This window comes from Thunnus albacares, chromosome 8, assembly GCF_914725855.1.
Source record: "Thunnus albacares chromosome 8, fThuAlb1.1, whole genome shotgun sequence".
Lineage (NCBI taxonomy): Eukaryota > Metazoa > Chordata > Actinopteri > Scombriformes > Scombridae > Thunnus > Thunnus albacares.
In genome coordinates this window covers 28,836,547-28,864,324 of record NC_058113.1, presented here as the reverse complement: position 1 = coordinate 28,864,324, position 27,778 = coordinate 28,836,547, and the positions used below count along the sequence as shown (strand labels likewise).

The following is a 27,778-nucleotide window of genomic DNA, read 5'->3' as shown; positions in this document are numbered from 1 at the left end:
CAATCTACAACGTCAGGGGGAAACAGTATGAAGTCTGTTGCTGAAAGATTTGTAGAACAATTGCAAAAACTGCAGTGAAACAGCTACCTGTGTTAGTTTAGCTGACTTTCCAGGCTAGCCACACTATCCCTTAGCAATCAATAGTAACTACCCTCAACAGCTGGCTTATGTTCACATATTGCTCCATTTATATTTTTATTTTGAGCAGAGGTCCCACTTTACCGATCAGGAGCGTCACGATCAGAGGCGTTGTGTCCCCTCAAATATTTGTGATTGGATGGCTTTACAAACTGTTGAATTCTGTTTCCACTATATTTTAATTAGTGTTAATAATATAATCATCAATCTCAGCTCACGTCATAAAACACTTGACTTGGATGAATTTGTAAATGACTTTTTTAAAGTGACTTTAGCATCAAAGGTTTAAACTAAAACCCACAAGTAATTAAAATTAGCATTAGTTTGTTGTCCTTTGCTATTCATAGTAGCTAAATTATTGTTTTTTGTCAAAGCAGGGGTTGACATTAGAAGAGTTAAGAGCTCAATATAGCCAGTAAAAACAGTAGATGTTTGTGAGCTTTCTTTACTTAGTGTTAAACAATCAACGGGTGCTGGTCGGCTAACCAGCTAACGTTAACCAGCTAACGTTAACTCTGAGTTTGAAGCCTTTTCGCTAACATTCTCTTGTTCAATATTGCTAAATGCAGTATAATGTTAAGTATCATTATAGTTCTAGATAGTTACTGTGGTAACTATGTTTTTGTGATCAAAAACATAGAAGCCAAAGCAGAGAATTACTAGTAACAACTTGGTTTGGTGTGAACATTGACATATGAAACTGTGCCCCCTCAAAAAGAAATGACTGCATGATGCCCCTGGTCAGGATTACAGTTTAATTACAGTAAGATATTTAAAACTCAGTTTGCCACCTACTGAATATTTTCAACCAATAAGATATAATTCTGCCTCCAGAGCAGCTCAGCCTCTGAGAAGTATTGTGTAACTAAAACCCTCAGCGGGTTTTCTGAGAAATTTAACAATTCCCTGGACAACAGCAGACTGTGGTTGTATTCAGAAGCTTTCATGTGTTTATACTTTTAACTGCATCATTGTAAAGCAGGAAAGCTGCAGCAAAACAACATGCTTCAAACTTTTTTTTTCCCCACTGCACCAGCTTTTAGATTTAGTAACTTGCCTCTTATTTATCGGCCATGTGAGTTAGTTTTTTGGAAGCTGTTTTCAGTTTTGCCCAGTGACCTCAGCTTTACTTCCAGGTCAGTGCCTTCTGCAGGTCTGCAGCACTCTCAACAATGTATCCCTTACAGGAGAGCGAAGAGCTGGCGCTTCAGCAAGTCCCTCTGGAGGCTCTTCAAAACACTGTTACCATGGACACAAACTTGACCGGGAGAGGACTGAGGAGTGTGTTTGTCTGTAGGCTACACTGTGTGCGAGGTAAAAGAGACGGAGAGAGGGTAACAGGACGGTGTGTGTGTGTGTGTGTGTGTGTGTGTGTGTTTGGGGAGGGGGGTGTGCAGGTGCAGTTTGCATGTTTGTTCAAGTGTAACTTTAAATGCATGTTAAATTATGCTTACGTTTAGTGCCTTTTTTTTTGCTATTTAAATCACTCCAACAGTCAAAACTTTAAAAAAAAAAAAAATCACCGCTTTACACTTCAATATTGCCATTGACTTCTCTCGTGCTTGCCGCCTGCAGCCGTGCGTGATTGACTGCCAGCAATCTGATCCAGTGAAAGACATTGACAACCAATAGGAAGCGGAGTGCGGCTTGTTTCCATGGGAGGCCCCGGGAGGCGATGCCAAGCCGCTAGAAAGCAACACAGAGAGCTGGGAGAAGCGCAGGCAGCAGCCGGGACTGTGGAGATCCTGCAGCCGCTCTGTGGCACTCTACACGCGGATGAAAGCGGCGCGAGGTCGCTTGGTAAGTGCGTATTAGTTTTTCACACTTCCTCTGCTTTTGAAGTTTAGCCCTCTTCTCATCCTGTAAAACATTTCGATGCGCCCTAAAGCTCGGCGCACTCCTCGTTTACGCACGAAATCTGCAGATTGTCAACTTAAGTTTGCAGCATCGCCGGAGGTGTTGTCGTTAATTTCGGTCTCAAAACAGTAGTAAGAGGTTCCCGAACTGTGCCTCAATGAATGAACCTCGCATTGCCAGTCTGGGCAACATGAGAAACTATCGTTAATGTCACATTTCTCTCTGCTTTCTATCCATCTCGCACAGGACGGGAGACTGTGGAGTCTTTGCAGATCGCTCGTCAATTAAAGCCACAACGGAACAGAATGGATGGATTTCACGACCAGCAAGTGCCTTACTGTAATTCCAAAGTGAGTGTTCATAGTCTGGGAAAAAAAAAAAAAAGTTGGAAGCAAATCAGATAACAGATGCACATTGTATGCCCTCCTCTAATTCTTAATCCATAAATGCTTTATCTTTACCTTATTTCCCTCTCTTTCACTGTATCTTCAATATATTTTCTTGTCGTAAATGTCTCTTCTTCTCTCTAATACTTTCTATTTGTTCTGATCTCATCTCTGTCTTTCTCTCTGCTGCTGCTGCTGCTGCTGCTGCTGCTGCTGCCAAAACTCATTTCTCCCTCAGGGACCATTTACGTTTCATCTAATCATCAAAGATAAACAGCTAAACAAAGTGGCCACTGCTTTACACAGCTTCTTTGGTTATATGCACCATGTTACAACTTCTTAATTACATCTGATAAGTGAAGCACGGGTCCCTTTGCACGGGTCAGACTTTAGAGGTGCGTGAGGCATCAATGAGTGGCTCATTGAGGCTCTTCCATTTGCTCTTTCAGTTGCACGTGTGCTGCAGCCAACAACATAATCACTGCTCCAGTGAGGGAAAGAAAAAAAAAGATTGATTTGTGTGCTTTTTGTGTTTTTTTTTTTTTTTTTTTTTTTTGCAGAAGACGCAAGAAAAGACAACAAGCTGCGAGAGGCCAGCAAATAACAGAAAGAGAAAATTCATTAAGTCCGACCTGGCTCTGGACACTGAAGGTAGGCAGAGGGCAGGGGGAGAAGTTAATTTCACGGCTCCTAAACATTTAGCAAAATTCAATTGGTTTGTGGCCACCTGCACCGCTAACTACAGAATCTCAATTACAACACAGTGGCCTGTGATGATTCTCACAAGCCTCTGTCAGTGGTCAGAGACACAAATTGACTTGTTATTAGGCGCACCCGTGCCCAATGAGCTCCACTGGCTCTGACGACATATCAGCCTGCCGTAATGAAGCCAGCCGTTTCTTATGCTTCTCCTGGCTTTTGACTGTGTTTTTTTTTAAAACTGCCTTCAAGCCCTGTTTTCTGCTTCGGTTTCCCCCCTCCAGAGCTCTTCCAGGACCTCAGTCAGCTACAGGAGACTTGGCTGGCAGAAGGTGAGTGTTTTAAATCTCGAGCAAAAAGGAGGAGAGATGGGTAAAAATGGATAGGTTGTGAGGGGGGAAAAAAGCTGCCTGGAGTTACATGCCTAGCATCGCAGTCCAATTAAAAGCCTGTGTGGAAGAGGCACCTTGTGTGTCATGCATACATTAGAGACTGTGAGCAAGGGGTCTTGAGGGAGACCGAGGAGGCTCTACCCAGAGAGTGTCATCACAAATTACCAGGAGAAGGCTCTCCGACGCTCACTGTCTCTTCTGCTTTTGGCAGGAGCTAACGCGCTGCACGCCAGCCGCCGCCACCACCTCCACCTCCACCAGAGCTCTGCTGTAACCTACCAGCTCTCTCTCTCTCTCTCTCTCTCACTCACTCTCTCTCTCGCTCTCTCTCTCTCTCCCTCTCACTCTCTCTCTCTCTCTCTCACACACACACACACTCACTCTCTCATTTGCTCTCTTTCCCAGTCTCTCTCTCTCTCTCTCTCTCTTTGCTTCCTCTCAGAACACCTCTCTATCTTCTACAGCTGTACCATCACCTTGTCTTCTTCAATTTCATTTCTTGGCGGCAAAAAAAAGAATGGATCTATAATTTTTTTTCTCACAGACTTCCAAAAAAATAGGCTTGATCTCTCAAATCGACAGTTGATTTTTTTTTTTAATATATATATATATATATATATTTATCCATTTCTTTGCCTTTTAATTTTTTTTTTCTCTAATGGCAAGACTTGCTCATTGTGGTCTAACTGAGACGTGATGCTTCAGGATTTAAGTGCGAGTGTCCTCTTTCCTCCATGTCTGCAGCACCGAAGTTTTGGTCAGTGGTGAATATTGTTCATCTATTTTAAAAAAAAATCTTTTGCTGTGTTTTTATGTGCATGTGCATGTTCCACATGGCTTCTTGCCTTGACTTGAAGTATTTGAATCTCACTAAGATGCCACTTACTGTGATTATTGCATGTAATCTGAAAGTTTATATCTGAGTAGAGTGAGAGTTGGGCATTTTTGAACTGCATCAGTAGAGTTTCATCAGCTGTCAGTGTGAAATCAGAGAGCAAGTAGAGTGAAAGGACATAATTCCTAGGAAAGGATGATTTGATCTTTTTTGCATGTATATAAATCTTTATAAACATCTGAAAAGTAAAGCTAAATGCTACTATTTTCTCCGTAAATGGGTCCCAGCACTGGTATAAAAAATTAAGTTTGACAGTCACTTTGTAACATTTGTCTCCGCAGTTGTAACAGCAGACTGCGTCTTTGCTTTACTGTCCCTACTTGGCTTAGACAGACAGTGCTGTAGTGTATGAAAATTAAAACCTAATTATTTAATATTTAAATGTGTTAATATATAAAAATCCACTGTGAAGAAAGGATTGTTTTTTTTAAAAAAAAATCTGTATAAATGTGTGAAATTGCTGTAGGGGTTATAATTAAATACTTTAATTATGTGATATGAAAAATTGGACAGTTAGAAATTATGTGGACAAACAGATATTTACTGTAAAAAGCACAAATATTTGTTTTGTTTTCTATATCACCCAGTTTTATTTGCATAAAAAGAGTCGATTGTGATTCGTAAATTTTTATATTTTCCATCATACAATTGCAACATTAAATGCCAACCTGCCCCCCCCCCCCAAAAAAAAAAATATATCTATTTCAGCATATCAGTCAGTGCTCAGGTTGTAAAGCCATAATTCTCGCTCTAAAGTAGAACTCTCAAGTGCACAATATAATTGAATCAACTTTAATACTTCTTTTTTTAAGGATTGAGTCATAATACATCCCCTGGAAAAAAAGTGTTGAGGGAAATTTTTAGCTCACACGATTTACACAGGTGAAGAAGACTCTCAATCATTTATAGGATCCGTCTATTCTTTAACACGTTTGAAAATGCTCGCAGTGCCATCCGAGGCTTTTAAAAAATGAAAAGTATGCTTTGAAACAGATATTAGACTAGTTGAGCCGACTCTGAGCAGCAGTTCGATTATGAGGCGGTGCGGCCGCACACCGCAGGGCGTGTAAAAAAGAATAAGACACGATTTTAATATTTCAGTATCCAAAGTGAGAAAAGAGACGGCGGCGGCTGATAAGAGGTATTACTGTTAAGGATTACGGTTCTGCCTGTCATGGATCAATGTGATGATGTACGCTTCAAGATTGTAGATTTAATGAATGACTTCCTGTCCATTAAGATGAAAAGGAATACCTTCCCATTTCTAAGATTTATTAGTTCAGGTAATTGGAACAAGAGGAGGAATTATGAGAGACAGACTGAATTTCCGACTCCAAGACCGAGAGGTTGAAGGGGTTTTTCAGTTTGACAGGCATATATATATATGTTTGACCCCCTCGAAACTACGTCTACCCTCCACCCAGGTTTTTTTGGACTCATTTAAGTGCCAGGAATAAATGTCTTGTTCTTTACACATTTCTGACTTTTTATTTCGCTTGCACTGATTCCTCTGTGAAATTCTGGTGCTGAAAGCATAAATTTGGTAAACGCCTCCAACAGTCTTGTCCCGCTCAGGCCTTGTGTTTACAGCTTTTACAACTTCTCTCTTTTCATCCTCACTCCTTTTTTCCTCTCTGTCCGTGACCCTCCTTTTTTTTTTTTTTTTTTTTTTTTTTTTCATTTTGTGAATGGCGGCAGATTTCCAGCTCTGCCGTTCTCCCCAGGAGTTTGTTGCAGAGATCAGCTGCCTCATTCACAGACTGAGGCCGGTGACTCATCCATCCTGTACTTCCTTTTGGACACAGAGACACTGCTGCCCTCTTTTTTTTTTTTTTTTTTTTTTTTTTTTTGGGTTTCTCATCCTCTCCTCTCTTTGTCCCCTTTCCAACTCTTAGGTTCTCTGAAGTTTCTGTGGGTTGGTGTAATCGTGAGACGAGAGCTGTTACTGAGTTACACTCTTGTTTTTCATTGTTGTGTTGGTTTGGAAGATACATCTGTTGTGGGTTTTTTGAGCACTAAAAGGACAAAGGAACAAAAATAATTACAGTCAAAGTGTTGAGGATGAAAGAAAGACTTTTCGTGTAAGGATTTTCGCTTATGTTTTTTTTTGGTTAATATATTTTCCATATTTTCATGTCATGGCCCTTTAAGAAAGCTTGTAACAAAGTGGAGTCGTCCAGTAAAGTATATTTATATAAAAGGTTACAGATCAACAGTAATTCATCGAGGCTGTAGCTTTAACTACAATCTTGTGTAAAATAATTTCTACGTCTTTGATTGATGCTCTCTTCAACCGCTTGACATTGTTGGAAAATATGGAGAAATTTCTCTTCTTGATCTGTTGATTGTTTATTCTCCTCAATTCACACCTCTGGCAAGAAAAAAAAAAACACCCCAGATCATGTGACAATAATGGAAAATCAGTGATTTTTTTTTTTTTTTAAAAGATCTCTAGACATGTCAAGACATGTTACTGATCCTGTGATAATGAGGATCCACCTCATTGTGTGTATAAATAGACGTGCTAATGACACATTTAAATCTCCTTTTTTTGCCTTTCACCAGAGAGAGTTGAACTTGAGGGACATGGAAAACTGTCACTGAGTGTAAATATGTGGCATGTAAATAATGTACATGCCTAATTGGAAGCGGAGCGGAGCAGGCTTCATTATTTTAGCATTAGCCTGAGTGCAGGGGCGTTTGAAGCACAGGTGAAGTATTGGGAGGTTTGGAACAGACCTAACTCGGTAGGTACAGGTGGATTCACCAGTAGGGAAGAAGCCAATTAGATACTGTTAACAATGGGTGTTTGGCTGCTGGCAAGGAGTGAGAGCCGAGGATACGGAGCAGTCAATGGACAAGGCGACCTCAGGAAGTGGAATTAGGAGGTAGCAAAATGTAATCTCCCTCGCAGGCTGGTGCTTGTTGGAAAAAATGTGGTTCACTGTATAAGTTCTTTAGTAAATCTTATGAGAAATATTGCTTTAAAACATTTCAAGGTTATTTTGTAGTTTGCAATTTCCTCTTTATGGTTTTGGCGTATTTTCGGTCAAACAAGTCAAAAAAAATGTGCCATCCCACTCAGATTTTTTTAACTTTGTCTAGTACATTAACTTGTTTTAATCATTTTTCAGTGTCAGTATCTTTATGCAGAAGAGAACAAGCACTAGAATCAAGAAAACATCACACTTGATTCTTAAAAATTCTTTAAAACAGTTTATTTGTATTTTTTAAAAAAGTCTCATTTATTCTTAATATTTTTTTCCACTATTTCTCTTTAAGCACGCTATGATAGGCAAACATGACTTGATAAGATAAAGATTTTAAAGCATATTCAACCAAAAAAACATACATGGGCAACAAAGAGAACAGAAGTAATCCTTGCCCTAATTTCTAGTAAGACTTTTTTTTTTTTCAGCTGTGTTCTTTAACCGACAGCAGAAGCAAACAATGCTCGGATAGGCCAACCTAATATCCCTGGAGACTGTTTGCCAGAGGAGGGTATTGGACTGTAGAGAACTGTGATCAATGCCGTGTTGTCCATCAACATCAGAAACAATCATTCCCTTTCTTCTTCTCTGCTTGTATCTTTAGCTCAAGTTCCCGACAATGACGAGCAGTTTGTTCCAGACTTCCAGACTGAAAACTGTGAGTAAGAGACCACGTCGCTTTTTTTTTTCTCTGTGTTTGTGCATGTGTTAGTGCTCGTATATGTCTGTGTGAACATCTGCGGTGTATGTGTGTGTATGTGTGTGTGTGTGTGTTTTTTTTTTTTTCTTCACTCGTCCCAACTGGTGTGTTTGTACTCGGAGAGAGAGAGAGAGAGTGCACGTGGCGGTGTGTGTTTTTCCGTGTCTCTCAGTACCCTCACCTTTGCTCGCACAAGTGCTCTCTGGAGAGCTGCAGTAGTCTTTCGGGTCTGCAGACAGGTGCATGGGTGGGTGGGGGTGAGGGGGGGGGGTATCTCTCTCTCCCTCTCTCTCTCTCTCTCTCTCTCTCTATCTGTCTCTCCCTTCCCTCTGTTGCTCATGTACCTCTCACCACCACTGAGATATTATTGCACTGTGACTTATTTGCATAAGGGAACATCAAAATATTGTGGCAGATTTTTTTTAGAGAACTGAAGTGATATTTTTAACAGTGGGAAGGCCAAACTGCTGTCAACTGATGGTGGCTGTTTTGAATTTAAAAAAAAAAAAAAAAAATCTCATCTTACAAGATACTACATGGCCTTTTCCTCAAAGTACTTTTTGTGCAAAACCATCCAGTGTGGTTAGATTTTCTAAATCGGGCAGTATAATATTAGTTACTACCACATTTATCCTTTTCAGTTGAAGGCTTGTTTGGCCTTCTGGTTCTCTCACCAACCTTTTCTTGGGGATTTTACAGCATGAAAGTAAAAGCACGATTTTTTTTTCTTTCCCTATTTTTTTAAAGACAAAATATCAAAGTATGTTACTAAGAATAATCCCCCAAAATAAAAAAAAAAAACTATCTATATTTATGCTCACAGCGATAAGGATGAGGTAGTTTAGGGGTACTTCACCTGGTTGTGCACGGTGGTTGCACGCGGTTACTGGTGACTTGGCACCGTCCACTTCTGAAGGAAGTTGTGCCAAGGAAGGGACAGAAATGGAGTGAGTGGAGCTCAGTGGGACCCAGAGCGAGCACATGTCTATCAGATGAGCCAAAACACCCATGAAACTGTGAGAAAAGACACAAAACTGTGTGTCCACACCCTGCGTCTTCCCTATGTCCTCAATGCCCTTTAACCTGGAAACAAAAGTTGAACAAAATGCAGAAATTAGGATTCTTAACTGGAACAAAGAGATAATTACGTCTGATATTTGCTTCGTAAAGCTCTTTGTTCTACGTTAGATTGGGACATTTTAGTGATCAAAGATAACAAGCGAGGATGGATCTGGATTTAAGGTAGATCACAGACCTTTTAACCCCATGCGTGCCAGATCACAGCCTTTAAGCAGGTTCCTGTTGGTTGTGTAGATTAAAAACCAGAGGGGGTCTATGTTCTCTTTCTGTTTTTTTTTTTTTTTATCAATACTCCTACACCTTAAACGCCAGACCAATCAGAGTAGCTCAGGCTTTACATACCTCTGAAAAGTCATTTTTGAACTCCTGCTTTTATGAAACAAACTTCATTTACCATTTAATGACCCGTCTTACCCCAATTTTGCTCTTTTTTTTTTACAAATACTTAACTGTGTGACTCACATTGCTCCAGAGACTGAATAAAGTAGACTTAAATTATACCATACTTAATTATGTTAAACCGCAGGGGTGTAAAAACAATTAAACCTCATCTTCACTACATCCTTCAAATATTTTGCGAATTCTTTCCATTAATCTTGCTTGATTTTGTCTTGTTCACTACAACATTGAGCTCAACACAAACCTCTCCACAAACCCAACCCTTGGTAGTGAATTAACCTTCCCTAAAATCCAAGATGGAGGTGCGGTGTAGTGTACAGTAGAGAACCAGAGGTCACCGAGACTGTCCTGTTGTCCTTCAGAGGTAGCCAGGGTGGGTGGCCACAGTGGCAGGAGTCTGCTGACCATCTGAATTGTCCTGTTGGCAAACCTGCAGCAGACTGGAGAGGCACTAACAGATGGCGGGAGGGTGAGGGCACCGTGGTTGGGCGCTCGAGCAGGCATCCCAGCCGGCAGCTCTCCCATATGGGTTTTCACCGAGCTGAGAGATGGAGGGGCGGACGTTGGGATAGACAGGAAGAGATGAAGATGAAGAGAAAGCGAAGAGTTGAATGTAAAGAGCAGAGAGACAGACAGGAGAGGACAGTGAGTGCAGGTGGAAGTAGCCAATTACATGTTGTAAATTGGTTGGCAGTAAGAGGAGAAAAGGCACTGCATTCTGTTTATTTACAAAGCACTTACTGGAAAACTTCCTGGGTATCGCACATGTCTTTTTAACTATAGATCATTGTCGTAGCGCACAAGGTCCCTAGACTATTTGGTTCTTCAAAAATCAACATGTTATCAGTGAGACTGGGAAACTGGCTTTTAAATACTGAGTTCTACACGAGTGGAACAATCTGCTTGTAAAATTAGACAAGCTAAAATCAATTTAGATCTCTTGACGGACACACAGCAGTGTGAATGCATGTGTTTTCTTAGAATTGATTGTTGCTGTATAGTCTGTTGATGAACTGTTGTGGGCTTTTATTGTTTTTATATGTACTGTAATCAGGGCATCCTTATAAAAGAGAGCTTGCTCTCAAAGGCCCTCCCTGTTTAAATAAAGGTTATATATATCAATATAAAGGCAACAAACTAGATAATTGATGTGCATTTAAAGGACCAATGTGTAGGATTCAAGGGGATCTATTGGCAGAAATGAAATATAATATTCATAAGTATGTTTTAATTAGTTTGTAATTGCCTGAAAATAAGAATCATTGTTTTCGTTACCTTAGAGTGAGCCCTTTATATCTACATAGGGAGCGGGTCCTCTTCCACTGAGCCCGTCATGTTGCACCGCCATGTTTCTACAGTAGCCCAGAACGGACAAACCAAACGCTGGCTCTAGAGAAGGCCTTTCATGTTTTTCACGAGTTTCGCGACCACCGTAGGTTTTAACACACACTCTAACGGAGGGGAGGGGGAGGGGTATTCAGTTGGTTGCAACCTCACCGCTCGATGCCACTAAATCCTGCACACTGGTTCTTTAAGGGATGGGCCCGGAAATATACTGTATTTTTCCCAATGGTCATTTAATCCCAAGAAAGACCAAAACAAACAGTGAATTGATCCTACGAACAAGTATTGTCTGTATGGTCGACTCTTAATATAGCATATTCCTCTGTGCCATATAGACCTCCATTGTTGTTGAAAAACTGGAGACAGAGAAAAAAAAAAAACTCCTCAATGAGCCACATTGTTTCACTGGGTGACACGTTTCTTCTTTGTCATGAAAATGGGCACTGGATTTTATTTTCAGTCAGTCCTGCTGTAAATACTCACTAGCACCGACAAATTAAGTGTTTACTCCTGTTTGAGACGAGTTTGCTAATGTTATATTATATATTTGTGACCCATTTTTTTAAAGAGTTGGGTCCCCAGTGGCAACGAACTGGCTTGGGACTGGGTGCCTCAGACTGGGTAGGAAAGTCAGAAAGTGTTATTGAGGGATGGACTGAGGTGTGTTGAATTTGTTGACAAGAAAAATGTAGATAAACGCTCATCTTCTTGTCCTGTAAAATAATTCAGTAGCCTATTTTTGTGAAGTCAGTATATTAGCTTAGCTAGGTTTACATTTCATCACTATTTATATAAGCATTAACAACTTATGTCTGCCTCAAATTTCATGTGAACCTATTGTTAACATTAACTGTAAATGCTGAAAAATGTCTATGATAGTAGGATTAGAATTAACCAAAAAAAATCGATTTGTTCAGTTGTGTTTGTGTCTGTGCTAGCTTGGTAGCATTAGCAACTGAAACAGTGTTGCATTTTTGTCATAGTAAAATATTCTGACGTGAGTTTAATGAATTACAGAATCTTATTTTTAGGAAAACGGATCAATTAAAACATAATAAAATTTATTGAATGTGCATGTCGAGAAAACTGAGTAGCCCTGAATGTTAGCTCCAGTATTTTCTTCTTTTAAATCGTTAATTTGACTTCACTTAGCTACTTTTACTTTTACACTGGACGTTTAATCTCTGCTTCAGTATAATTAAGAGCTTTAATAAAGCAACAGTATTTTTATATTTTCAAATATTCTTTTTAGTCGATAGCTAGAGTGAGAAATAGCTGGAAACGGAAAATAATCAAAGGTGGAGAGAAAGAAATGAATCTTTAAGAGTCTTGTACATTCAAAGATTGTACCTAAAAAGCAGGTTTGAAATTCTTTTCCTTCAGCGCTATTTTATATTTTCATGGCCTCAGAGTTACCACCTCTCAAGAAGCAGTGGCAGTTTCCTTCGCACTCTCCATCCATGCAGCACAGAAGCAGCATGTGAGCGGCCTCGAAGCGAAAGTGTCCTCAGGCTGAAGGAGGAGAAGGAGAATTTTCTTTGTCTCAAACTCCAACACAGATGCTTACCATTAGCATAACTTAGCAGGGAACGAAGGAGTAGAGGAGGTGTAAAATGAGGCCACACGTTACCAGCAGATCTGAGCCTCCATCATTTAACAGCAAAGGCGAGCACCTACAGTAGGTGAAAATGGAATGGAAGGTTTTTCGCTGTTGCCAAAAGACCTGTATTTTTTTATGAATGGACTGGAGAAATATCTGCCAAACGCAGGCTCTGATTCTGCCAAAACACACAATTTGTACCTGAGAATACTCAACAGTTGGGGCCAAGGGCTTTATTGATAAAGTACTTTAGATTTGGCAGAAAAATGACATCTAAAATTAAATTATTAGAACCACGTTTTATAGAAAAATTTGTCTTGAATGATAAACATTAAAAAAAAAAAAGGGTGAGAAGACCAATGACTTGTGTTTTTCAACATGTGTTGTTTATTCAGTTTCAGGCAAAGATTGCTATTGAATCTGTTCACCAAAGACCAAAGAAAATTACAGAATATTTAAGTTAATGGCACAGAGGAGAAAAAAAAAAACACATTTGCATTCAAAATAGACCCAGTAATTGTTCTAACTGCTTCTTTTAAACACCCTACCATCTCGGTTAATCAATATGTAGATAATGAGAGCAATCAAGCAGTGATGGGCATGACATTCTGGACTAAAAAGGAAGTCTCTGTTTTAGTCAGAGGCAATGCCCTCACTATTGATTTGTGTACCTTGGCACCCCACTGACGAAATCTATTGTGACATTTCCATTTCTAATTTAAGGCACTCTGCTGCTGCACACGTGAAGCTATTGTAGATAGATAGATAGTTAGATAGATAGATAGATGTAGTCTAGCAGCACCAGAAGTCAGGGGAATTAACTCTCCCTAGCCTCAGAAAAACAAATTCATGTAAGTTTATTGTTGTTGGTAATTAAAGTGACACTGATTGTGATCTCGACAGGAAAAACTAAGGTATTGTTTTGACACCGTAAGCCTTTAACGACACTCTGCCATGCCAGCGTCGTCAAAGGTCTCCCCTCAGGAAGTGTCTCTTTGACCTCCGATCGATGACCCAGAAAGGTCAGGCCCCCAGCGAGGGCTGCGAACAACCCCTGAGCTTTGTCATGCCGGGCCCGTGTGGCCCGTCCCCCGGGGGTTCGGCTGTGCGTCAGATGGGGTGTTGGCAGATCGACCCCTGCTCGTACGGCAGCTGTCAGTCTGCCGTGAGAAACTCCCCAAAACATCCTCCTCTTTCAGCTCCTTGTAGCCTTAGAGACCTTCCTGGCTGGTGGGTGTATTTTAAAGAAAAACACTACCAAACCACAAATTTTAGTGTTTTGGGTCATCAAATGTCTAAATGTTTGTACTTCGGTTGGACCAGGAGTTGATTGATGGATTTCCTTTCTCCATTCATAATTTTCTGGTGGTTTTGTTTTCAACTCAGGAAAAGGCAGACTCTCTCAGCCTGAAGCATCAGTCAAAAATTATCCCTTTTAACCGCGACTGGCCCTCTCCCGTGTGTTTGATAGAGCACTGTGGGATGGCCTCGCTGCTGCTTTTGTGTGCTGTCGCGGTGAGACGGTGATTGGCGAGGTAGTCTGAGCCTGACTTCATTCTGACTGACTGGGTTTTCCTCAGAAGCGCAGCCAATTGGATTAGCGTTGATCATGACTCGAGATGATGGGATGTTAATCAGGACTGATCAGGCACTTAACAGCCTCTCAGATGCACCGGGCTCACTGTGGGGGCCATAGGTAGAGAGCACAGGCAGGCACCCCCCCCCCACCTTCAGATCAATGAGCGCCGTTGTTGTCGTCTGGATCATATTGACAGCCAACTGAAAGCAGATAAAGCATTTATAGGAGCTCACCGCACACCCGGTTTTATGATTGTCATATTTCACTAACAGAGTCCCCGTCAGGAAAGGGCCGAACAAATGAGATTTGAAGTGAGTTGTTTGTGTAAGCGATGGCCTGTGATGTCAAATCCTTTGGAGAACGGATGCTTTTAACTTCAATTTATACATCATGTATCCTCTTAATCAGTAATGGGCTGATTCACATTCATACAGGTACACATACTGGTATCTGTAATACAATACGGCTGTTTTCCAGTTCGGAGGACACTGCTGCGTGTTGTACATAGTTCACAGAAGAATATTTGTCAGGTCAGTTTGTCTGGTTTGTGCTTTTGTCAAATGCTGGATATTGGCCAGTCACATCATCCACTATAGATACATAATGGCGGTGTGTAAAGCCAGCAGCATTGTCTTTCCAGTATTGTTTTTTTTTATGAATGAATGTGTGCAATGTGACATAAGTGGACATAGAGGTGGTGGATCAACCTGTCGTTAATAGCTGCTAACCTTTTTTCTGTCCTGTGATTGTATACATTCTATTTTGGTGGCTTATTCACGCTGCCAAATGTAATTTTCTGCTGTAAACATGTGCAAAAATGCTGAGCACTGACAGAAAATAGTCACAAAAATCTGTATTTGTACCTGCTCTCAAAACCTACATTATTTGACCCTCACAAGTTTTTTTTCATAGGGTGTTGCCAATCATCATTCAGTAACTAAATTTGTTTTTTCTCTCTTCCTCTCCCGGTGTAGTGGCTTTCCACGGACTGCAGCTGAAGATCAAGAGGGAGCTGCACAGCCCGTGTTCAGAGCTGAGCTCCAACTGTAGTCAAGAACGGCCCTTCAAACTCCAGTATGGAGAGAAGTGCCCGTATAACGTCAGGTGAGCACCGCACGACACACGACCGAACGCTTAAAATATCTTCACGAAAGACTTAAAATATCACCATGAAAGAACTTTTTCACAGCTTTAAATTGGCAACATTTAAAAGAAGTTATAAGCACAGCTGCTGTTATTTGGCTCCATATTTTTGCTTTTAACCACGAGCTTTATTGGAAATGGTGAAAAATGTGTCCAGAAACCAAAATGAAATGGAGCAGCTCTTGTCCTTAGTTGAAAAATATGACACTATTTTTATACTTTACACTTTGACCAAATATCAGAATATTTTAGGGATGTTGAATAATAAACTTTAGTTGTTTTTCTGAAAATGACTTTACACACACTTACACACTAGATGCACTAGAAACTGCAGGCATCACTTTTTTTTTCAATGTAAATCCAAGGCACCTTGTGACAAATACAGTCATGTTGAGTAATTTTTTTTTTTTTTTTTCAAATGAACATTAAGGGGCCTGTTGGACCCGAGCGTTGCTTAGTTACACTCAATCTCGAATTGATTTGATTTGTAATACACGACATTCATTCTCCTCGCATGCTTGTATAATGTCTTGTATGCAAGAGAGTAATTTTGAAACTGTCTTTCATAAGTGATGAATCATATGTGTGGTTCATTTGCTTACCTGGTGACATCTGCTCAGATGCATATAGAGATGTATGCCAAGAGGTGGTGTTCATTAATATAACCACTGAAATAAACCAGCACACATTTCATTTTAAAGATTATACTGTGGAAGGACGGATGTGTGGAGAATATTTTTACCAAACTCCCTTTAAGAAAATACCAATTTAATGTGATAGAATGCGAAAGCAACCATTAATATAAATGTAAATGTAAAAATTCAAAGTTTTTTTTCATCCTGCACAAAAAGAAAACCAACAAAATAAAGTGTAATTTCCCCAAAATAACAATAAAGATACAATTTTTTTAAATCCATCTACTTTTTTCTGTAATTTCTTGATATTTGTTCCTCTTCTTCTTTAGTATCTTCCAACAATGAGCAGCATCTATGTAACCAGAGTAATGTATAATCTAAATTTACCACTCAGTCAGGTGTCAAACACATTTAACACCTAAAGCATACCAACAGAAGCATCTCATGTGTAAGTGTATGGATAAAGCTTTATTCCAACACAATTACACAATGCAAGGTGAAGTCTATAATTCAACAATTCAACGTCATCTCTAGAAGAAATCAAACCCTCTCAGTGACGCTTCGGCCGCTCTGTTTGCCACAGTGCCTATGAGCAGAAGCAGCCTGCAGGAATGAAGCCCTCCAGCCCAGTGACGCCCCCTTGTAGCACCCCCGTGTCCCCCCTCCATCATGCCTCACCCACAGCGGCCCCAACACCTAAGCCAGACAGGACCTACACCCACATACCGTCCTCACAGCCTCTCCCTGACAACGCCTACTCTATGGACCACAGGTACTGCAGCCCGCAGCCTTTTACATTTACATCACATTTACATCTGCGGCTTTGAGCTCAGAACACATTATAATAAAGTCACAGCAGCAGATGCAGCAGATCAGAGTTTTGGTTACAGAGACATTTTGAAAAGGTGGGGCTGTTATAGAGGTGTTGCATCTCATTGGTTGAGTGAATCCTCAGTGGGCGGAGCAAAGAGATACAGCTTTACATACATTCAGTTAGCAGTTAGAGGAAATAGGCTTATATATTTTCTAATTTTGCTTTCCTGTTCTGTTAAACATCTCGCTCAGATTTATCTTGCAACACTTTCCTGACCTCCGGGATTTGTATCCTGGTCATAGAGGGTCAGGAGGCTAGCTACCTTACCTCGACAACTCCAGCCTCTTCGATCGTAACCATTATTCAGCCTGTAAAATCAATAAGGGTCATCGCCACAGTTTTACAAGACTGTTATGTATTAAAAATTGTGCAGTATTTAAATATTTGAGCATTAAATTCATGTTTTAGGCTCTCTGATCAGCTACTCAGGCTTTATTTCTAGTGTAATTTTAGCATTGAAGTCCATTCTTGACCTTTGAGAAATGTGTATGTGACAAAATAAACTAAGCTCAAAGGTCCACTTGCTGACAGTCAAGTCAACAAAAAAAATAATGCAACTGTTTTGGTAATCTGAGCAAGCAAAACATGGCAAACATTCTCCAGTTCCAGCTTCTTCAACGTGAGGATTTGCTGCTTTTCTTTGTCTTATGTGAGAGTCAAGAGATTATTTCTGGGTTTTGGACTGTTAGTTGGATTTAACAAGACTTTAGAACTGGCTTTAAGATGTTGTTATGGGTATTTTCTGATGTTGTATACACCTAATGATTAATCAATAATGAAAATAATCATCGTCAGTTGCAGCCCTACTTTCAACCATCTCTTATAGTCCTCATTCATTCTTCAATGATAGCCAATGAGTGGGCCTTTAAGTTTACAGTATTTTGTTATATTTTCACCTTTAAGTCACAAGAGTTAAATTGTACCTTGCAATATGTATTCTAAAATTATTTCAGTTTCATTTCGATTGTTCTAACTTGTCATTGTTGTCATTTCTCTTCTGAGGTTTTAAGGCTCTTTCTGTTCAGCTGATAATAATGAACCCACTGATCTTCGTCTTCCTCCTCAGATTTCGACGTCAGCTCTCAGAGCCGTGCCACTCGTTCCCCTCCCCGCCGACGATAACTCGGGACGGACGACCCATCTACCACAGGCAGATGTCAGAGCCCAGCATCCCCTTCCCTCCTCAAGGCTTCAAGCAGGAGTACCCCGACCCCTTGTTTGAACACCCGGCCATGATGGGTGCGCCGCTACCCCACACATACCCCGCCACCATGATGATCAAGCAGGAGCCGCGGGACTTCACCTATGACTCAGGTGAGAAATCTAAAAAAAAAAAAAAAAAAAAAAAGTGCTGGTTTGTGTGTAACTCATAACTGGTAAGTAAAAAAAACCCAAGAAACTAACTTTCAATGATAACTAAAAAGTGACAGCAGCCTTCTTTTTTTTTTGCTGCCAGAGCATTATCATTTCAGGAATGGGAGAGGACATGGGAGGAGGGGGTAGCGTTTATTGAGTTTGCCCATTATTAGGGCAGGGGATCTGGTTGGGCCGGGTGTCTGCGCCGGTCGCCATTTCCTGTGGTGCTCTAATAGAAAAGAGGGGGGGGGCGGGAGGGGGGGGGCAATGCCTGGTCACAATCCAAAATCCGCCCTCCCACGCTTGTCCGCTCCCTTTAGTTAGAGAGTAAAGGGACCTTATCACCAGCCTGAGGCCTCTGCGGAGCCTGAGGCTACATCAGGACATGAATGACTGCTGGTTTCATTCACAAGGCGGACAGAGAGGACCCAGGAGAGGCAGAGCTGGAGTAGAGTCTGTGTGACCAGTCATGGAGAAAAGCTACCTCTTCCCATGGCGATGAGTTCAAGAAAAACACTGTGGGCCTCTTTCAGGTCTTCTCTCTCTCTCTCTCTCTCTCTCTCTCTCTCTCTCTCCTTTAGACCTTGTTTTCCTAACAGCAGCTTGGTAGTTTTTGTCACAGAAAAGCCAGGCAACTGTGATTTGGGTGTTTTTCTCACTTTCCAGTGGCAAGTTTACTTTGTTTTTTACTGAGTTACACAACTAAGTGACTCCTAAATACCAATTACTGCATAATTTCATATTTTGGGCTTCAGTGCAAAGACATACTTTTTCTTGGAGCTCCTTTGTAGCTTTTGCAGCTCTTTTGAAACTACCAAGTTGTAGCCAATTAGCAGCAGTATGTAAAAAAAAGTAAAATAAATATAAAAAAAATAAAATAAAAATATACATCTCATGTCTTCAGAGCCTAAAGCCAAAAGATATTTAACTTGCAAGATGTAAAAACTAAAAATAATAAGCAAATTCTTGCATTTAGCTAGATGGAATCAGCAAATAATGGCACTTTTTTCCCCAATAACTGACTAAAACAATTCATCAGTCATCAAATCTACATTTTCTGTAATTTGTTTCAGCATGTTAGATTTACACCGAGCACTGCAGTAGAATAAACGTAGAATCTTACATTGTCATCAAGAGGCTATAAAGGTCACCGAGGACTACGCTGACGACATTATAAATAGAGAGAAGATATATTTTAGTTCATAGTTCAAGTGCCAAGACGTCTTGCCAATGTCATGTCCAGTACTGTACTGAACTATATATCCGAGATGGAGCATCAGAGTGAATTTATTAGCAGTCACAGAGGAGCATGTTGACTGGAGCAGGCCTGTTGGAAAGGATGGGCGGGGAGCTGGTAATTTCATTAGTAGCAATTTCCTCCACAAGCCCATTACTTTGATGAAGTTCAGAGAAATGTTTATGGGCCTAAATGAAGGGCCTCAGTCTGTTTATTGAACATTCACTTTGTAACTTGTTTGGCCGTTTCTGATCACAAGCCACGGCCGTGATGTCTGAGTTGTGTGGGAGGTTCTGACATGTACAGTAAAAACGGACTGCCGATGTGGACTGTGAGGCAAAGAAAACTAGTAAATACGTGCTTCTGTGCAAAAGTGCACATCAGTTTTAGAAGCACTGAGAAGTAAGTGACTAGACTTGTCAAGTTTAACAATGTTAATCATGTAATTGGTTCAAAATCTTTCAAATGAAAGGCATTAATTTATATTTTTGGTTTAAAAATCATACAGAAATGTGTCTGTTTCTGGAAAAGAGCAGAAGAATCCAGGTGAAAGTTCAATCTTTTGTTAAATCCATGATGTTAATGACAGTACCAAATAATAAATAAATAAAGCTCCAAGCCAGTTTAATTTAACCTTCTTCCATATGAGAAAAAAAAATCACAAATATTTTGCACATTTTATTTTTATCAAAAATGACACAACCTTAAGTTGTGTTTAGCTAACGAAGCTGAACAATATTCAGTGGGAAAAGTCCTGAAAACAAACATCTCCAGGTCTTAAAAAAGTGTTGAAAAGCATCATCTGGAGCCCTCGCATGATGAAAAAAAAAACGTGTACATCATGTCAACTTGTGTTTTCACACAAGCGCCGTGTTTTATTCGGTAGTAAATCTTCCTCTGAGTGGAGACGCTCGGAGCGTGTATTAGCAGTGTGATATAGTGAGCTCGCCCGTGGCTGGGAGCCATTGCGATGCCTGCGCTGGAGGGCATATTCTTTAATCAGAGCCAGTGGTGCATTGAGTGAACAGGCTTTGACTGCTCACAGATAACTGAGATAGTGTTCTTAATGCTGCCTTCGGGCCCTTTAACACCCACTCTCCATTCTTGCCTGGCTTTCAGCTGAAGTGCCTAGCTGCCATTCTGTCTACTTACGGCAAGACGGCTATCTGACTCACACTAACAGGACTGAAGGTACCACCGATGATACGTGTGAATGTTGTGATGGTGCACTTTGGATTTTTGCAGGGTATTACAACAAACGCTGCTTTTTTTTAACTTGTTTTCCAGGTTGTATGTTCGACAAAGTGGCGAGGCATTTCTACGATGATACCTGCGTTGTGCCTGAAAAGGTTGAAGGTGAGTCCTCCATAAGTGCAGCGTATGTCATTGAATTCAATGCTATTTTGAGACGTCATACAAAGACGGTCTGTCATGTGGTCTGTAGGTGACATCAAGCAGGAGTCAGGCCTCTACCGTGAGGGCCCGTCGTACCAGCGCAGAGGCTCGCTGCAGCTCTGGCAGTTCTTGGTGGCTCTGCTGGACGACCCGTCCAACTCCCACTTCATCGCCTGGACAGGCCGCGGCATGGAGTTCAAACTCATTGAGCCAGAGGAGGTGAGAGAAAAGATTACCCAGTTTAGTGCTGAAATGATTAGCAGATTAGAGTATTTACAGTTTTGATAATGGATTAACCATTTAGGTGTTTAATTAATAAAGAAATATGCCAAACATTCTCTGCAAATGTGAAAATGTGCTGCTTTTTCAGTTTTACATCTCTGTAAATTGAACATCTTTGGGTTTTGAACTGTTGGTCGGGAAGTCGTGCTGACCATTTGTCACTATTTTCTGACATTTTATAGACGAAACAGTTACTCTTTTAACGTAAGGAAACATAATAAAATTAATCATTACTTGCAGCCCATTCAGTGTGTTATCCAACTGGTCAAGGCAGATGGCCGCCCACCTAGAGTCCAGTTCTGCTCGAGGTTTATCCCATTAAAAGGGAGTTTTTCCTTGCCGCTGTCGCCAAGTGCTTGCTCATGGGGGAATGTTGAGTCTCTGTAAATTAAAGAGTACGGTCCTGACCTGCTCTATATAAAAGGGCCCTGTGATAACTTCTCTTGTGATTTGGCGCTATAATAAATAAATGAAATTGAATTACAGTCATATGTTGCAGATAAATGTGCAAGTACACGAGGGAGGCGAAAGAACAGGTTGCATCGTAAATCCAGGCAAAGTCAGACAATGTCAAAGGTCAACATTTGAAGAGGAATGAATCATATTCTGTGATTTTTAAGTAGTCAGGTCAGGCTTTGGTTTGCCTTAACCGTTTTTTTTTTTTTTTTTTTCTTATACTTAACCACATCTAACCAACTCACCCTCATGGCCAGCCCCTGCTAAATATTTCACAGAACATATTCCTTTAAATATAACTCATGTTGACGGTTGGGCCTTTTGAAATGGCAACAGAGGCTGGGTCTGTGTGCACCCACATCACACACAGTGGGGCTCAGTCACTGTTGCTCACTGTTGGAGGATGGAGGAGGATGCAGGGTGCAGGCGGGGGGGGTTGGGAGTGTAGAAAGGAGGTGATAGAGGGGTACCTGGCAAAGGTCCACACAGCCCGACGGTGTCACGGGCCAGCTGCAGCTAACAGGGGGGCCCATTCATGCCATCAGGTGACCACTCGCTTTGGGATGTTGCAGACAAACGTTAGAGCAAGCAGCTTCTGCCTTTCCAGCGGGCAGGTGTAGCATGTCATGAGGATGAGAAAAAAAAAAAAACAGCAGATCCACTGATGTTGTTTTTTTTGTCTTATTTGGTGAAGGGGTTGCAGAAAGAGAGAGGTAAGATGAACAAAATGAGACGAGGAGAAAGAGAAGAGTGTGAAATAGAATAAAAAACCTGCACAAGAGAAGCTGAAGAGAGGCGCCGTGAGGATGTGGGTTTGGACTGCGAGGCTGGGTGGTGGGTGGTCTGGTAGACAGGTGCTGTAACATCTGCTGCCTCCTCCGCTGGGTGTGTGACAAGCTCCTAATGAACACATCCCTGGTCAGGTCTGCTCAGGCTGGACGCACTCTAATTACTGATATTAGGAAAATATGGATTAATAAGTTTGCTTAACATTACAGCTGCCGCAACACTCCTGTCAGGAAATCAGGTCAACCGTGCATGTCTGCAAATTTGATAAGTTTTCAGCATCCTGTTCTCTGCTTATGTTTAACTGACTGTCTCTGTGTCGTTTATCTGTTTGTTGCAAAGGTGGCACGTCGATGGGGGATACAGAAGAATCGACCGGCGATGAATTACGACAAGCTCAGCCGATCGTTGCGTTACTACTACGAGAAGGGAATCATGCAAAAGGTAAAAAAAAAAAATGAATACAGAGAATTTATACTAACAATAAAAAAATAAAGAACATCTGCAACACTGTAGGAGATCCAAATCTCTGTTTGGATCTTTGTTGATATATTGTATACATATTATGAAAGTAGTTCACCATTTTAAGATGAAAAGTTTTGACTCATATGCAAACTAAATCACCTGATCGATACCACCTGCGTTAAAGGAGGGGCATGTCTACAAGGTAGCTTATATAAGGAGGTGGAGCGTCTCAAACATAGTGAATCTGGTGAAGATCAAAGGAGACTGAAACTTTGTTCATGTGCACTTTATGATTTAACAAAAATCTATTAGTGGATGTGAGCAGCTCCTCCACTGCACTGTCGTTTGTGCAGTGCATTGTGGGAGAATAGTGTACATGGACAGCACACTAAAAGGGGTTTTGAGGATGCATACAGACTAAAACCTGCTTAGAATCGGTGTGTAGTCTGGAATTGGGACACAGCTCATGTTAATGTTTGATTTAAACTGCAGTGATGGAGCTGAAGAACCCATAAAAGACAAAAATGTAAAATATGCTCACTTCCTGCTTCTAAGAAATGATTGTGAAACCAAAATTTGCCACCCATTTATTTATCACCTCCTCGTGTTTTGCCTCCCTCCAGGTGGCCGGCGAGAGATACGTCTACAAGTTCGTGTGCGACCCCGAGGCCTTGTTCTCCATGGCGTTCCCCGACAATCAGCGGCCGGTGCTGAAGACGGACATAGAGCGGCAGATCAACGAGGAGGACACGGTGCCGCTGTCGCACTTCGATGAAAACATGGCTTACGTACAGGAGGGGCCCTACTGCCAGCCGCACCCCTACAGCGAGGGCTACGTTTATTAACGTCAGCCCCACAACCACACACACACACACACACACACTCTCTCTCTCTCTCACACACACACACACACATACACACACACACACACCTCTACTCTGCCCAGACCCTCCTCCCCCGCCTGTTCCGTACACCTGAAACTGTCATGTCCTCTAATTCACAGTCGCTCCGGGAATAAGACTGAACACACACATGCAGCGGAGCTTCCCCTCTCTCTCTCTCTCTCTCTCTCTCTCTCTCTCTCTCTCTCTCTATCTCTCTCGCTCACATAAACACACGAACATCCTCCTTTTTTTGCTCTCGTCTCTCTGACGTCCAAGCCGCACAGCAGGATGGAGAGTGCACTTTATGGACAGGAACGGCGCGGTGTTAACCTGCCAGGGGCTAGCTATGTGGTTGGCTTTTTACCGTTGTTTATGTTTGTACATTAATGTGGGATTTATTCTGTTTGTTTGTTTGTTTGTTTTTTTTAAATCCTTATGATTTTTGAGCATGCGGCACCCTGGTGAGACAGGACAAGGACATATTCCAAGACTTTTGATTTCCTGCAAACGTTCACAGGAAGAAAAACGAAAAAAAAACAAAAAACGGTCTCGTCTTCACACGTGCAGCAAACGGAAGGATGATCAGTTCTGTCCTTTTTTTTTTTTTAGTTTCTCAAACAGCCATCATGTACTTTCATGCTCATTTACTGGCAACGTATTGTAACGATACTTTTATGGTGAAGTGACATGATTATAGACTTGAAAAAGTAATGTGATAATAAAAAAAAGAGACATTTAGCTGCCATCAGTGAGAACTGCCTCACCGCCAGATTGAAAACAGCATCTCTGTCTGTCAGTAATCTCTAATGCCCCTCATCCACTCAAACTGTAGATCTCATCAAGTAGGTGTTTTTTTTTTTTTTTCCTGCTGTAACAACATTAACTCCTCGGGATCATTCTCTCAACGGCTGAAAACTCTGCGGGGCGGTAAAGATGAGACTTTTGGCACACGAGGATGCACTCAAATCGTACTGAACTGTGTGCGGATGAAAATACTTTTTTTCTGCATCACATGTGAACGGCCTGTGTCGAGGATAATCAATAAAGCTTACTGGGCCGCTGTAAAATAAGTCATTCACTGAATATACTGTAAAGAGCGGTTTTCCTTTGTATTTTGAAATACTGTACATCAAAGCAGCGGTGGTTCATTTCTCATTACGGTGTTCAGTTTTTTTTTCAATGAATAACAGGTGAAAGTGTATGTACAGTTAAATCAGCAATCAACCAACACATTCAGGATATGATTTGCATCCCCCAAATAACATAGAGAAAGTGATTTAATTGACTATAAAAAGACAAAAAAAAATTAAATATAAAATCAAATATTTCCCTGTTTTTTGGGTTTTTGTTTTTTTTTTTTTTTTTGTTCCAGGTGAACATGAGGTGTATATTTTGCTCAAACCCGTTGCATTACCATTGATAGGGTTGCTTTTTTTTGGTAAAAAGAAAAAAAAAGGTATAAGAAATATTTAGAGTTTTATAATGTGATGAAAAAACATTCATGTTATAACAAAAAATAGTGTTCCATAGTATAATCAGGTAAACGCACATTTTGTTGCTGCTTCAAATTGTAAGTGTATTTTGTAGTTTCATGAAGAAGAAGAAGAAGAAGAAGAAGAAAAAAAAAAAGTGCGGCAGCTGTGGTCTGCTAATTCTGGATTCTCATGTTTTTTTTGGTTGTTGTTTTTTTTTTCCATTTTGACTTTCTTTTTTTAAGTTTGTTTTGTTCAATTTGAGCATTAAAAAAAGAATCTGGTCTGTCTGAGTTTTGTTCTCGAGGTTCACGTTGTCTTCTGGGATTGGGATTGGCAATAGCGAAACTTCTGTAATAAAATAGTTCTGAAAAAAAAAAAAAACAAAGTTATCACCACTTTTCAGGTGTTTTTTACGTAATTAATCATGACGTAAAAAGTTTGTTGTTAAAACGTGCCTCTCTCTTGGCAGTGTTATCAATCGCTTGCATGTGATAGAAAATGCAATTCTGTGGTGATTTCCCACAACCAAACCCACCGTTTATCACTTGTTTCTTGACAGAGAAAAGATTAGTTTCAGGTCACATTTTTTTTTACATTTACATACTGGCACTTGGAAAAAAAAAAAAAACACTGTAGGGAAACCAAGCAAATGTGTAAAGTCTGTCTGTGTGTGTGAAGACTAATAGATTATGGACTCTTGTCAATTTCCAGGTTGGAGAGAAAACTCCCAACCACAAAGCATTTAACCAAAGTGACACCTGAGGAAAAATCAATGGCTAATTTAAGACACCACTTTTTCATGTAGGTGAATTGTTTCTGTCCTTTGTTTCTGGTGCTCTTACAAGACTGGCAGTAATGAAAAAGAAAAAAAAAAAAACCAACAACACTCCCTTAAAGTTATTATTTCCTTCTATAAAGTGTCACTATTGCTAAAAATCAATGACTAATTTAAGGAAGCATTGTTTAATTGGTTCCACTGATGGGAAAAATGAAAACGGATGTGTAAGTAATGAAAAAACAGTACTTGCCTTAATTTGTCAGAGCAGGTTATAAGCCAACCCTATTACAGTTCCCACTCTTAGATTTTTTATTGATTGTCTGTAGCACAGGGAATTGCCCTTAACTTTAAACACCTGATTGCTTCCCTGATGATATTTAACAACATCTATTCTGACATACAAAACTGAAAACAGCAGTAAAGCTTTTAATATGAAAAAAAAAAATACTGTATACACAGTGTGTGCATTATAAAAAGCTGCCTAGCACATAATGCACTCAGAGGAAAAAAAAGAAATAATAATGTAAGAGTAATTCTTTCAGTGCAGTTTGCTCAAGGAAATCCTTGAAATTGTAGCCTAATTTTGAAAATCATCTCTCTCTGAATAACTGGCGATACGGAGCTACTTTTTGAGGAAACTGTGTTCATGTCCTTGATATTTTTTGGGGACTTGGACCCGAATCTGAATGAGGTTTACTTTCTACAGTTGAAACTTAAACATGGTAGATATTTTACACTCAATACATTTAAATTTGACTGCATTTGGGTCAAAAAATAATCAGTATTTTCACACCAGAACTGTCCTCCTGGCAATGTAAAGGTGTTTTTTATGAAATTACACACAATATAGACAGTTAGCTAAATAAATAACATGAAAAATCCACATAATTAAGACATTTTACAGACTTTTCTCTTTCTAAGAGAGGTATGGTAACGCTGTGGGGACCTCACTGTGCAATACAACCAGTCTTGGCCTCCGAGGTCGCATGTGGTTTTGACTTTTGCTGTTCAAATGAACTTCACGGTTACAGACCGGACACAAATGACTGCGGTTTATTCAAACTCTCGTCATTGAAATCCCATGCAAAACGCCTCGGCGCTTTAAATATGTGGTGAGCTTTTCATGTCAGTGGTGAGCTGCTGCATTTATACACCTGTAATGTTGGGAAGAGCCTTAAGGTCACTCGCAGGATTACTTGTCTTACACCTTTTAAGGTGTCATGTCACTGAGGCTGAAAATCACCATGCAAATCCTGTTATCTGGCCCCTGATCAGAGAATTCAGCTACCAACATATTTACCATTTATGGACATATGCTTTACATCCTGTGCCACCAGCCAAATCCTCCCCTCCTCTGCACTACCGGCTAATATTCTGTGTATCTGAACTGTGAATTGTGGTCCTCCCCCACTGTAACAGACAGATGGCCGCTCGATCTTGAGTCATCACAAACCCATTACGAGAGTGACTTGTCCTCAGCCGGGCCGCCTTGATTCGTGCCCGATGGCTCTCGCCAGTGTTTGCTCAGGCTCTTAAGTCATCCTCAGGCTTCGTGACACACTGTGTTTGCTCAGGTTAAATGGCTTGTGTTGCCCGTCGAGTCCCCTGATTGGCTGTGACACTGCGGTGTTTGACGAGCGAAATGACACCGAGCGGCCCCCGCCGGCGCAAATGTGTTTGGCTGTTTGAAACAAGTTGGCTTTTAATACAGTGTGTTTACACACCAAAAAGCCCTAAGTGTGTTTCTATCTGTGTTGCCAGGGTCTATCAGTGGCCAGACCAGTGAGCATAAATCATTCAGGGGTAATTCAGAGGAACAACAGAGGCTCTAAGAGGAAAAAGCAGGGAAATTATAACGCCTCTATAATGGTGGCACCTATTATAGCTGCTGGTTCGGTTTAAGACTGCCTTATAAATGGTTTTATTATCTAGGAGGCTCTCTTTTGGCCAGCC

The 27,778-nt window shown here is 40.7% G+C and overlaps 1 protein-coding gene across 4 annotated transcripts; it reads left to right on the top strand.

Moving 5' to 3' along the window:
- Positions 1 to 770: 770 nt before the first annotated feature.
- Positions 771 to 24,897, top strand: etv1 (ETS variant transcription factor 1). Of its 4 annotated transcripts, XM_044360033.1 has the most exons (15): positions 771 to 901; positions 1,326 to 1,452; positions 1,714 to 1,938; positions 2,242 to 2,345; positions 2,942 to 3,032; positions 3,365 to 3,412; positions 7,962 to 8,015; positions 15,034 to 15,163; positions 16,421 to 16,609; positions 17,778 to 18,025; positions 20,424 to 20,495; positions 20,592 to 20,660; positions 20,749 to 20,918; positions 22,566 to 22,667; positions 23,312 to 24,897. In XM_044360033.1, the coding sequence occupies exons 3-15, from the start codon at positions 1,794 to 1,796 to the stop codon at positions 23,531 to 23,533; spliced, it is 1,644 nt and encodes a 547-aa protein (XP_044215968.1). In that variant the 5' UTR covers positions 771 to 901; positions 1,326 to 1,452; positions 1,714 to 1,793; the 3' UTR covers positions 23,534 to 24,897. The 4 variants fall into 4 exon arrangements, with proteins under 4 accessions (XP_044215968.1, XP_044215969.1, XP_044215970.1 ...); XM_044360034.1 differs by lacking the exons at positions 771 to 901; positions 20,424 to 20,495 and having other exon boundaries at positions 994 to 1,452; XM_044360035.1 differs by lacking the exons at positions 771 to 901; positions 1,326 to 1,452 and having other exon boundaries at positions 1,820 to 1,942.
- Positions 24,898 to 27,778: the final 2,881 nt, after the last annotated feature.

What these genes read in the sequence shown, in the direction of transcription:
- etv1 (XM_044360033.1), top strand. Translation starts at nt 1,794, where the DNA reads ATGGGAGGCCCCGGGAGGCGATGCCAAGCCGCTAGAAAGCAACACAGA. An exon ending in GGAGACTTGGCTGGCAGAAG is followed by an intron (nt 3,413 to 7,961) that starts GTGAGTGTTTTA and finishes TTGTATCTTTAG; the next exon opens with CTCAAGTTCCCGACAATGAC. An exon ending in AGACTTCCAGACTGAAAACT is followed by an intron (nt 8,016 to 15,033) that starts GTGAGTAAGAGA and finishes CTCCCGGTGTAG; the next exon opens with TGGCTTTCCACGGACTGCAG.